We start from the raw sequence: 12,857 nt of genomic DNA on the forward strand, positions 1-12,857 counted from the left end.
AATAAGTTCAATGCTTCCGAGCATGCTTCGAATTGTTTCAGAGCATGCGTAGGAATTTTGCACGTCGGAATTAGTACAGACGATCAGAATTTCCGATCTGAACTTTTTCTTTCGGAAAAATAGAGAGCCTGCTCTCAATCTTTCGCTGGCGAGAATTCCACCAGAAAAAGTCAGATGGAGCGTACACACGGTCGTAAATTCCAACCAAAAGCTCACATCGGACTTTTTCTGGTGGAATTTCTGATCGTGTGGACGGGGAATTACAGAAACTTTTTGCTCAGAAGATGGGAAACTGCAAGGGGTCTCAGTGAAGGAGCCAGCTGAGAACCCCCGACAAAGTCCAGAGCTCCAAAAGTGGAAAGCTGAGGAAGACCAGATGGAGACAGAAGAAGAAGAGCTCAGGGAGTGTGACTACACCCCCACCCAAGCCAGATAGCAAGCCATCTAAACTGGGGAAAAGGGAACAGATAGTCAATGCTTCCCCACATTCCAAGGCCACTGTTAGGTCCTTTCAACAATTAGTAAGGAAAGGAGGGAACTTACCTCACTCTAAAAAAACAAGCTGACCTGCCAGAGAGACTTTTAGGACCTTCTGCTATTGTGTCAGTGCAAGTGGAAGGCGTCTATACCAAAGCATGACATATGAAGGACATAATCTCCAGTTCGATTTTCCAACCTGTTATAACAAAATCTTCAAAACCCTCCACTTACCCAATAAATGACCTGACGAGGTTTATTGGAGTAAAATGGCCTTACGGCCTTTTTATTAACAATTAACGTAATTTAAATAACATTTTTAAAATAACCATCAACCAAACTTCTCTACATACTTTGAGATCTTTGTGGGCAACAACACACCTCTTGGTCACTGCGACCAACTTCTTTTAAACTTTAGGCCTCCAGTCACAAGCCATCGACTCAGAGACGGTACTCAACATTCGCAGTGACCTACATTTTTACCCTGTCCTGGTTAACCCCTCCTTAACCAGAAGGTACCTGAGAACCCCATACCCCAGATGGGTCCCAACCATGTTATATATATATATATATATATATATATATATATATATATATATATATATATACCACCATCTTCTCTTCCTCCGAAGACCCACCACTGCAGCCTCCCTGAAAACAGACCAAGACATCAGGAGGGTGGGATGAACTTTTGTACAGGAGGGGCCCCTCTGAAGACCCTGAAGAATAATGGCAGCTATTCCTCCTGGAAATACATCAACAGACTGTGCTGGCTGCTCTCCATGATGAACATGGACACTTAGGCCCAGATAGGACCTTTAGGTTAGTCAGGGACCAGTTCTTTTGGCCTAATATGAGAGACGAAGTGGAGTCCTACTGCCACTCCTCTCTACCATACATTCAAAAGGAGACCCATCCAGTCAAAGCTGCACCCATGGGGCATTCACAAAGTTAATGACCTATGGAGCTAGTTTGCATTGACTTTTTATACCTGGAACCCAATGTTTTGGTGGTGACCAACCTTTTCACCCGATGCGCTCAAACGTATCCCACCAAGGATCAACAAGCCACCACAGTGGCAAAAGTCTTAGTGAATAAGTTCTTTGGGCACTACGGCCTGTCTATGTAATTACATTCTGATCAAGGCAGAGACTTAGAAGGCAAACTTATGCACCAGTTATGCCATACGGCATAAAAAAATGCAGGAACATCCCCATCTCACCCACAGGGCCACCCCCAGCCTGAGAGGTTCAACCGTACTCTACTGAGCATGCTAGGAACTCTACCTTATAAGAAGAAATAGCATTGGGGCAACCACATTGCCGGCATCATCCATGCATACAACAGCATGACAAAGGCTGCCACTGGGTATTCTCCCTACAGACTGATGTTTGGAAGAGAAGCTTGGTTACCAGTTGATCTGGCTTTTGGAACGTACACACATTATACATCCCTAGCTTCCTATAAAGGATATTTTGGTAAACTATGGAAAAACCTGAATCAGGCCTATGAGAAAGTGGTAGAAAATGCTACTGCCCAAGAGCAGAGGAACAAAAGAAATTTTAATCTGAAAGTAAAAATACAAGACCTTCAGCTGGGAGATTGTGTGTTGCTGGGCAACCTAGGGGTACCTGAGAAGCACATGTTGGCAGACCGCTGGCCACTCCAACCTTACATCACTGCAAGCAACTTCCTTGGCTGCCAGTGTGTCAAATCCACCCTGAAGGGGGTGCAGGCCCTTTGAAAATGTGGCATTGGAACCATTTGCTTCCCCTTCCAATGCCATCTGAGTACCTAAGACAACAACCCCCATGAATAGTGAATCACCACCCTTCAGAACCCAGCTGCATCGGCGGAGTCAGAGCAAATAGTGGAAGATGAAGATGGCGAAGATGAGAAGATAGTGCCCCACTGGCCATAGTTCTTAACCCAAGAAACCAGCTTTGACTCTCATGTAGTTGTGGAAGAGAGAAGGAGATCTTCGAGTTCAGGAGTGGAAATTCTACCTCCACCGGAAGGAGTTGGCGAAATGAAGATCGAGATATTCAGCCCATCTAATAAAGAGGGTATTGAACATCGGATCAGTTTCAATGATGGATATCTACTACAACCTAGATTAGACTGTTCCCCTGAAGTTGAAATCCAGCTAGCAGATGTGGAATCTCATGGAGGCCAAATTCATACAAACCCTGATATCGAAGCTACAGAACCTTCCTTCCCTGAATTAGAACCCTTCAGTTCCACCAGTGCTGGAAATCTGGACATAAACTCCACCTTTGTACTTGATGACTTCTCACCTATCCAACTGAGGCACAACATAAACCCTCCCAAGAGACTAACTTATGATGTCCTAGGAGGAAACTCAGATGGACTAATATGTACCATCCAATGGCAGAATCCAGTGCCAGACACCACTACCATTCATTAAGTAGGGGGCGACCTTGACTCGTCCTCGGACACTACTGGGCATGCCACAGCAATAGCAGTGGCCTGTCATTAGACTGACTACGAGTTAACTGAAGGTGTATATAAATGGTTTCAGCAAAATCCTGAAGTATGAAAATTGTTCTCGAATTTGAGTTATGGCTGATGTTGTTATAATTTGTGTGTTGACTTTACCACCAATTGTTCGTTAAAATAATACCTTGTGAAGTTTTTATCACTTTGGAGGACCAAAGATTTCAAATGGGGGGAGGATGTAGCTAGGTGCTGGATAACGTTGTCTGTGTCATCGTGGGACATTCTGTAACACCAGCTGCAGTTAGTCTGTTTCCCTCTAGTGTTCAGCCTTGGACACTGTCATCATCCCCTGAATGCATAGCAAGCAGAGACTATCGATGAGAGCGGGGGATTGTGGGATATGTGGTCCAAGGAGCATTGTAGCCAGACTGTTGTGGACTACAAGTTCCAGCTAGCTGGGAGAAAGAGAGGGAGGAATGCTGGGTAAGGACATAAATAGCATGGTGCTGGGAGGAGTTTTTCTCTTAAGACCAAGGACTTCAGCTGAGAGGAGGGACCAGGCTGCTCCGGGGGATGCAAGCAGGCGCCGCAGCGTAGAAGGTACAGGGAATCTCCAGTGAGTGAGCGAGCAAATCCACCATTGGCACTGTTTGCAGATTCTTCAAGAGCCTGTTCCGGGGACATCCTTTTCCCATGAGCCTTGGTATGATCAGGATTGGTGAGCGGGCAGAAGCCCACCATGTGTACACCCCACAAAGTCACCGCATGCAGACACCCCCCATCTCTTTGCATTGCAGCTTCAAAACGGTAACAGTTTGCACATGCTATCTTCTGCAGCTGGTCACCATTGCAGAGCGATCCTTCTGGGTCCTTGTTAAGCTGAAGACACTGAACATCTACATCACAAGGACTCCCCCATTTCCCCCCATCCCCCCCTACTTAAAGGACTAATATCTGCACACTTTAAGGGGAACTCTCCTCAGAGATTAAGCATTGCATTTCTTGTAACTTTTGTTGTTTCTATAATTGGGCCAAAAAGGGAAAAAGGCCTGAGGGATCGATCCCCACTCGATCACACCATAGGGGAGTTTGATGAGGGACATAGGATATCCAAGTACTTAATGATGAACATCATAAAAATATGCAATAACAATCCATGTCTATCACCAGCATTCATGTCCTCTGTTAGTGGGGATCAGGATGTGATGGATTCCCACTGATATCATTGTTCTCAACAAGTTTCGCTGCATTTTACCACTTCATCAGGAGAACATCTGTAATCAATCATTGAGCTAATAAATACCAGATATTACAGAATAACAATGTGTAAGATAAATTTCAACAACAAGATTTATATATGAGGGAAAAGAGAGAGAAGGTGGGAAAGGGAGCAACGCTGCTTACCTGGGATTAAGGCCCGGGTGGAGGAGGTGGTGCTTTGACTTTGACCTGATGAAGCGGTAAAATGCAGCGAAACGTGTTGAGAACAATGATATCTGTGGGAATCCATCACATCCTGATCCTCACTAACAGAGGACATGAATGCTGGTGATAGAAATGGATTGTTATTGCATATTTTTATGATGTTTATCATTAAGTACTTGGATATTCTATGTTTTTAAGCTTTTTTGTTTTAATAAAAAAATGAATTTTTATAAAAATTTTGAGTGTATGGTGTGATCGAGTGGGGAGCATTTCCCCCAGTCCTTTTTATCCCTTTCAATTAGGCCACAAACTTGTTGGACCCGTAGCATCAGGATTTGAAGGAAGCCGCCCTGAGATAAAAGGTCATTCTCTTCCCTTTTAATATAAATTTTATTGATGCAAAATAAACATTTAAAATTCAACACAACTTTGTTAAAACATGATCTCTGGTATGCAAAACCTCACCAGCAAGAGATGTCCTTCCATATGCTGGCAGATAGCAGTTTGTACATTTTCAACTTAGTGTTACTGCCCAAAAGGCCCTCAACGCGTTTTGCCTATAATAGTCCACATCTTCCTCAGGGGGATGAGGATATCTATTAGTGAGGAGATTGAATTGGCCAGAACAAACTGTAAAAACAGAGGCAGAGTTGTTTCCAGGTAGTCGCTCCACCAGAAGATGCAAAGGTGCCCCCTCCAAACTACAGGAGACCACACCTGCAAGACGGGAGGGGGACATGAAGGGCAAATGCGCATCCAATCTGGGAATTTTTTCCAAAAGAACACAAGAAGATGCAATGTGGTCAGTTATAGGACTGAAATCGTGGAAAACTTTTCACGATTGTATGGCAGGCTAATTGCAAGTTCAAACTATTTTGTAGCAGTAACTTCGCCCCAAAAAGGGATATATATATATATATATATATATAGATGTACTGCTCACAAATGTAGTGAATCAAAGGCCTCTTTTGAGGGGTATCCATGTTTCCCTCAAGTGGCAATGTAAAAAGGTCTGCCAGATATCGTGCAAAATGTACCTTTACTCAGGGTAGTGCAGTGTGTCAGCACCAGACCTGGGGTCAAAGGTTATTCTGTTCCCTGATATACCTAGAGTCATAGGTCATTCTCTTCTATTTTATACCTGGGGTCATAGGTCATTCTCTTCCCTATTTTATTCCTGATGCCATAGGTCATTCTTTTCCCTTTTATACCTGGGGTCATAGGTCATTCTCTTCTCCTTTTATAGCTGGGGTCATAGGTCATTCTCTTCTCCTTTTATAGCTGTAGTCATAGGTCATTCTCTTCTATTTTATACCTGGGGTTATAGGTCATTCCGTTCCCTTTTATACCTGGGGTCATAAGTCATTCCGTTCCCTTTTATACCTGGGGTCATAGGTCATTCTCTTCTATTTTATACCTGAGGTCATAGGTCATTCTCTTCCCTATTTTATTCCTGATGCCATAGGTCATTCTTTTCCCTTTTATACCTGGGGTCTTAGGTCATTCTCTTCTCCTTTTATAGCTGGGGTCATAGGTCATTCTCTTCTCCTTTTATAGCTGGGGTCATAGGTCATTCTCTTCTATTTTATACCTGGGGTTATAGGTCATTCTGTTCCCTTTTATACCTGGGGTCATAAGTCATTCTGTTCCCTTTTATACCTGGGGTCATAGGTCATTCTGTTCCCTTTTATACATGGGGTCATAGGTCATTCTCTTCTTCTTTTATACCTGGGGTCATAGGTCATTCTCTTCTCCTTTTATAGCTGGGTCATAGGTCATTCTCTTCTATTTTATACCTGGGGTCATAGGTCATTCCGTTCCCTTTTATACCTGGGGTCATAGGTCATTCTTTTCCCTTTTATACCTGGGGTCATAGGTCATTCTGTTCCCTTTTGTACCTGGGGTCATAGGTCATTCTCTTCTATTTTATACCTGGGGTCATAGGTCATTCTCTTCCCTTTTATACCTGGGGTCATAGGTCATTCTTTTCCCTTTTATACCTGGGGTCATGGGTCATTCTCTTCCCTTTTATACCTGGGGTCATGGGTCATTCTCTTCCCTTTTATACCTGGGGTCATGGGTCATTCTCTTCCCTTTTATACCTGGGGTCATAGGTCATTCTATTCCCTTTTATACCTGGGGTCATAGGTCATTCTGTTCCCTTTTATACCTGGGGTCATAGGTCATTCTCTTCCCTTTTATACCTGCGGTCATAGGTCATTCTCTTCTCTTTTATACCTGGGGTCATAGGTCATTCTGTTCCCTTTTATACCTGTGGTCATAGGTCATTCTCTTCCCTTTCATAGCTGGGGTCACAGGTCATTCTCTTTCCTTTTATACCTGGGGTCATGGGTCATTCTCTTCCCTTTTATACCTGGGGTCATGGGTCATTCTCTTTCCTTTTATACCTGGGGTCATAGGTCATTCTCTTCTCTTTTATACCTGGGGTCATAGGTCATTCTTTTCCCTTTTATACCTGGGGTCATGGGTCATTCTCTTCCCTTTTATACCTGGGGTCATTCTCTTCCCTTTTATACCTGGGGTCATAGGTCATTCTATTCCCTTTTATACCTGGGGTCATAGGTCATTCTGTTCCCTTTTATACCTGGGGTCATAGGTCATTCTCTTCCCTTTTATACCTGCGGTCATAGGTCATTCTCTTCTCTTTTATACCTGGGGTCATAGGTCATTCTGTTCCCTTTTATACCTGTGGTCATAGGTCATTCTCTTCCCTTTTATACCTGGGGTCACAGGTCATTCTCTTTCCTTTTATACCTGGGGTCATAGGTCATTCTCTTCTCTTTTATACCTGGGGTCATGGGTCATTCTCTTCCCTTTTATACCTGGGGTCATGGGTCATTCTCTTTCCTTTTATACCTGGGGTCATAGGTCATTCTCTTCTCTTTTATACCTGGGGTCATAGGTCATTCTCTTCCCTTTTATACCTGGGGTCATGGGTCATTCTCTTTCCTTTTATACCTGGGGTCATAGGTCATTCTCTTCTCTTTTATACCTGGGGTCATAGGTCATTCTCTTCCCTTTTATACCTGGGGTCATGGGTCATTCTCTTCCCTTTTATACCTGGGGTCATGGGTCATTCTCTTTCCTTTTATACCTGGGGTCATAGGTCATTCTCTTTCCTTTTATACCTGGGGTCATAGGTCATTCTCTTCCCTTTTATACCTGGGGTCATGGGTCATTCTCTTTCCTTTTATACCTGGGGTCATAGGTCATTCTCTTCTCTTTTATACCTGGGGTCATAGGTCATTCTCTTCCCTTTTATACCTGGGGTCATAGGTCATTCTCTTCTCTTTTATACCGGGTCATAGGTTCTTCGAGGACCTACTGGTTACTATTGTTTGACTTATTTTGATTACTTTGTATGTGTGTGCATTATGTATGTATGCGTGTTATATCCTGACCTCCTATATGTGTACAATCAGAACTGATTTTTTTTTCCTTGCTTGTTGAAAGTACCCGGAAAAAAAAATGCTGTTCCTCTGAAATGTGATCCATGCTCTGATTGCTTTTCAGGGGCATTTGAGAGTCTGTAAAGAGGCGCTATGTTGCCTCCTCACCGCCTGTTTTAACCCCTCACATGGATCATCACTATGCTGTTACTGCATGTAACGCACAGAGTTGCGGGGTGGTTGCAGTGCGGCGCCATCCCCCCTCGGGGTACTCCAAGGGTGCCCTACCTGGGAAAACACCGACATAGAGGAACCCGTCTCGCCATTCTCCTGGAAATGGAGAAATCGGTTCCTTTCTATGCAGGCACCCACTTGTGACTGGACCCTGGTGTTCCACCACCGGGCTCAGAGGAAAGGGCCCTGTCCGGGGGTACGGGGGGCCCTTCATGGTTTACACCACTGGAACAAGGGACACCTATTGACTGAAATACGTATCTATTAGTTGTGGTTTGTAGGTGGTTTACCGGGGGAGGGGGGTATGTCTGAAGATATCCCCCATAACCCCAGGATTGGTTTTTCAGCCTCTTCTCATGAAAACGTTCCGAGCCACTCACGAGCCGCTGGAATGCTTTCTGAAGCGGCGGTGGAATTTCTTGGGTTTTCCGTTTCCACCGATTCTCCACGAGAAACAATATGATGGTGCAGCCGGCTCCTCCAATAGGCGATCAAAGAGATAACACTCTATGGCCTTGGAGGACCAGAGCCATGACCTCACTTCCTGTCCAGGATGGAAGTAAATCTTTTTTTTGGGTGGGGGGGGATTTTTTGCTTTTTAAAAGGTAAAGAAGAGATTTGAGGTCTATTTGACCCCCAGATCTCTCCATAAAGAGGACCGGTCACCATTATTTCTACTACAAAGGATGTTTACATTCCTTCTAATAGGAATAAAAGTGATAAACAAAAATAAAAAGGGAAAGTTTACAAATAAAAAAGTAAAATAAATAGGATTTTTTATTTATTTTTCAAAAGCACCCCCATCCATCCGCGCTCATGCACAGACGCAAACGCATACATAAGTCGCACGTGTGCATATGTAAACGGTGTTCGCACCACACGTGTGAGGTTTCGCCGCAAACGTCAGAGCGAGAGTGATAATTCTATCACTAGACCTCCTCTGTCACTCTAAACTGGTCACCTGTAGAGGTGTTTAGAGCGTCGCCTATGGAGATTTATAATTACCGCAGTTTATCGCCATTCCACGAGCGTGCGCAAATTTTATAAACGTGACATGTTGGGTATCTATTTATTTCGGCGTAACATCATCTTTCACATTATACAAAAAAAATGGGGTATATATTTTTTTTTTTTTTTTGTTTTTCTTTTTTTTATTCATTAAAGCGTATTTCTTCCAAAAAAAAAAAAAAATTGCGTTTGCAAAACCGCTGCGCAAATACTGCGTGATGCAAAAAAATTGCAACGATTTAATTTCTTAAGGTCTCTGCTAAATATAAATATATATATATATATATATATATATATATATATATATATATATATATATATATATATATATATATATATATATATACACACACACATTTTAACTTACATTTAATTTATTTTCTTTCATATATATATATATATATATATACACACACACATACATATACATATATATATATATAAAATAAAAAGGCAGAAAAATAGGGAAATAAATAAATAAAATGTAATTATATATATATTACTATATATAATATATGTTTGGGGGTTATCACAAATTTTTCAGCCAAAAAAAAAAATACTTATTTAACCAGTTCAGCTCCGGGGAGATTTACCCCACCCCCTTCATGATCAGGCCATTTTTCAGGCGTTTCTTTAACTGGCAATTGCGCGGTCATGCGATGCTGTACCAAAATAAAATTGATTTCCTTCCCCCCCCCCAAAAAAAAATAGAACGTTCTTTTGGCGGTATTTGATCATTTTTTTTGCACTATAAACAAAAAAAAGAGCGACAATTTATATTAATAATTTATTAATCATTTATAATAATAATTATATTTAATTATATTTTTTTTACTTTCTGCTCTAAAACATATCCAATAAAAAAAAATCCAATTTCGTTATCAATTTATGCCAATGGATAAAAAAATCCCAATAAGTGTATATTGATTGGTTTACGCCAAAGTTACAGCGTCTACAAACCATGGCATATTTTTTTTTTATTTCTATTTTTTTTTTTTTTACTAGTAACGGCGGCGATCAGCAACCTATAGCGGGACTACGACGTTGCGTCGGACAAATCGGACACTTAACCGACACATTTATGGGGAACCAGTGACACCAATACAGTGATTAGTGCAAAAAAAAATATATATATATGTATATATATATATATATATATATATATATATATATATATATATATGTATATGTATGTATATGTATATATATATATATGTATATATATATATATATATATATATATATATATATATATATATATATATATATATGTATATATATATGTATATATATATGTATATATATATGTATATATATATGTATATATATATATATATATATATATATATATGCACTGTCACTGTACTAATGACACTGGCAGGGAAGGGGTTAAACATCAGGGGTGGTCGAAGGTGGAGTCCTTTGAAATCAGGGACCGCTGGGAACCCTTGCATCGTGCTGCTCTCCGTTTTTTACGGAACCGTGAAGTAAAGGACTGTTCCTATGAATCATTAAATACCATGCTGTATGGACTTGGCCGGTTGCACGAGTAAAGAAAAGTTCCAGCAAGCGGCAGGCTGGTCCTCATCATCCCAGTGGCCTGTACCCGAGGAGGTAAATGTGGACACCGGCCCCGGGGGGGGCAGGGGACTGGCCGCTGGTGGTGGTTGGGAGAAGCGGCCAGTCACCTTGACACCTTGTGGCCATGGAGTGAGGGGCCACAGCTCAGCGCATGGTTTCCAACCACCCCCACCTGGAAGTATTTATGTAGGCCTCCTAGTGCAGGAACTGGCTGGTCACCCACCACTAGGGGCACCGCATACTTGTTCCAGAAAGTACTAAAGACCGGCATGACAGCCAGGATGAGCTCAGCTACGGCACCCCCCTATTTTCCTGAAAACACAGTATGGTGAAGGTGGTGTAGATGTAGACGGATGGGTTGGAGGACCTCAGGACAGCACGGTGTAGAACACGACATCTACGACTCTGACACACTGCAAGATAAGTAAGGCTGGGTAGACGTTCTTGCTGGCACTGCCATGGGTTCAAGCTCTGGGCCACCTCAGAATTGTTCAGAAAATACCAGAGAAGCAGAAGACACCATCATATATATATATATATAGATTCTCATCAAACTTTAATCAAGGTGTGAGCGAGCGGAACAATCTGATCCGTTCTCAGAAGAGGGTACATGATATGTCAGGTATACAGGCAGCCCTTACCAAAGTATCAGTGAGCATAGACATCGGCATTCAACCCAAACATGGCTTGTTAGTACAACGGTAATACTGTACACAGAGACCGGGACAGAGAGGAACCCCCAACCTATGAGGAGGTTCCTCATGTTATGGGGGTGCTCGGAGGACAACTAAAATAAAATGAGAGAATTGAACTCTGAGGTCATTTTGTAGAATTCCGAAGTCATGTTCAGCGGGATCTCCATGTCTTGGCTATGACCTAGCAGTCCGTTTTTGGCCCCTGGATTGCTCGTGCGGGATTTGATCACTGCACCGCCTTCTTCTCGCAGATGTAGCGGTAAGCGCGGGTACAATGCTCGTCATTCCAGTCACCATTGTAATTGAACTGAGCGCAGTCCTCTCCGCCACCAAGACCGTGACCGAAAAACTCATCCGGCTGGCCGGGGGCCCATTTCCTGCAAAGACACAAGACGGAGGTATACAAGATGAGTGCAACATACAGGAGGTCCCTAGTGGAAGAAAAACAGTGTGAGTTATTGGAGACTGAGAGTTCAACAACCCTTGGAATAACTTCATCCACTAAGAGTCCCACAACCCTTGGAATGGCATCAACCCCTAAGAGTCCCACAACCCTTCGAATGGCCTCATCCCATAAGAGTTTCAAAACCCCTGGCATACCTTCTTCCCAAAAGAGTTCCACAACCATTAGCATGGCCTCATCCCATAAGAGTTCCACAAACCCTTGGACTGGCCTTGTCCCCTAAGAGTTCCACAACCCTTAGAATGGCCTCATCCCCGAAGAGTTCCACAACCACTGAAATGGCCTTGTCCCCTAAAAGTTCTACAACACTTGGAATGCCCTTGTCCCCGAAGAGTTCCACAACCACTGAAATGGCCTTGTCCATTAAAAGTTCTACAACCCTTGGAATGACCTTGTCCCAGAAGAGTTCCACAACCACTGAAATGGCCTTGTCCCCTAAAAGTTCTACAACCCTTGGAATGGCCTTGTCCCCTAAGAGTTCCACAACCATTGGAATGGCCTTGTCCTCGAAGAGTTCCACAACCACTGAAATGGCCTTGTCCCCTAAAAGGTCTACAACCCTTGGAATAGCCTTGTCCCCGAAGAGTTCCACAACCCTTGGAATGGCCTTGTTCTCGAAGAGTTCCACAACCACTGAAAGGGCCTCATCCCCTAAAAGTCCCACAGCCCACAGAATGGTCTATCCCCCAAACCTTGGAATGGCCTTATCCCCGAAGAGTTCCACAACCACTGAAATGGCCTTGTGCATTAAAAGTTCTACAACCCTTGGAATAGCCTTGTCCCCGAAGAGTTCCACAACCACTGAAATGGCCTCGTCCCCTAAAAGTCCCACAGCCCACAGAATGGTCTATCCCCCAAACCTTGGAATGGCCTTGTCCCCGAAGAGTTCCACAACCACTGAAAGGGCCTTGCCCCCTAAAAGTTCTACAACCCTTGGAATGACCTTGTTCCCGAAGAGTTCCACAACCCCTGAAATGGCCTTGTCCCCTAAAAGTTCTACAACCCTTGGAATGGCCTTGTCCCCGAAGAGTTCCACAACCACTGAAATGGCCTTGTCCCCTAAGTTCTACAACCCTTGGAATAGCCTTGTGCCCGAAGAGTTCC

General features: G+C 43.1%; 1 protein-coding gene across 1 annotated transcript in view; it reads right to left on the reverse strand.

Annotated features, from left to right (window-relative positions):
* Positions 1-11,134: 11,134 nt before the first annotated feature.
* Positions 11,135-12,857, reverse strand: part of LOC143962426 (asialoglycoprotein receptor 1-like) — a 42,479-nt gene continuing 40,756 nt past the window's right edge. Inside the window, exon 8 of the mRNA XM_077471703.1 lies at positions 11,135-11,667. Coding sequence (XP_077327829.1) covers positions 11,517-11,667 — 151 coding nt within the window. The 3' untranslated portion in view covers positions 11,135-11,516. The remainder of the gene's footprint in view (positions 11,668-12,857) is intronic.

Source organism: Lithobates pipiens, unplaced genomic scaffold (assembly GCF_037356315.1).
Source record: "Lithobates pipiens isolate NorthernLeopardFrog02 unplaced genomic scaffold, aLitPip1_a1.2 Scaffold_8, whole genome shotgun sequence".
NCBI classification, from domain to species: Eukaryota; Metazoa; Chordata; class Amphibia; order Anura; family Ranidae; genus Lithobates; species Lithobates pipiens.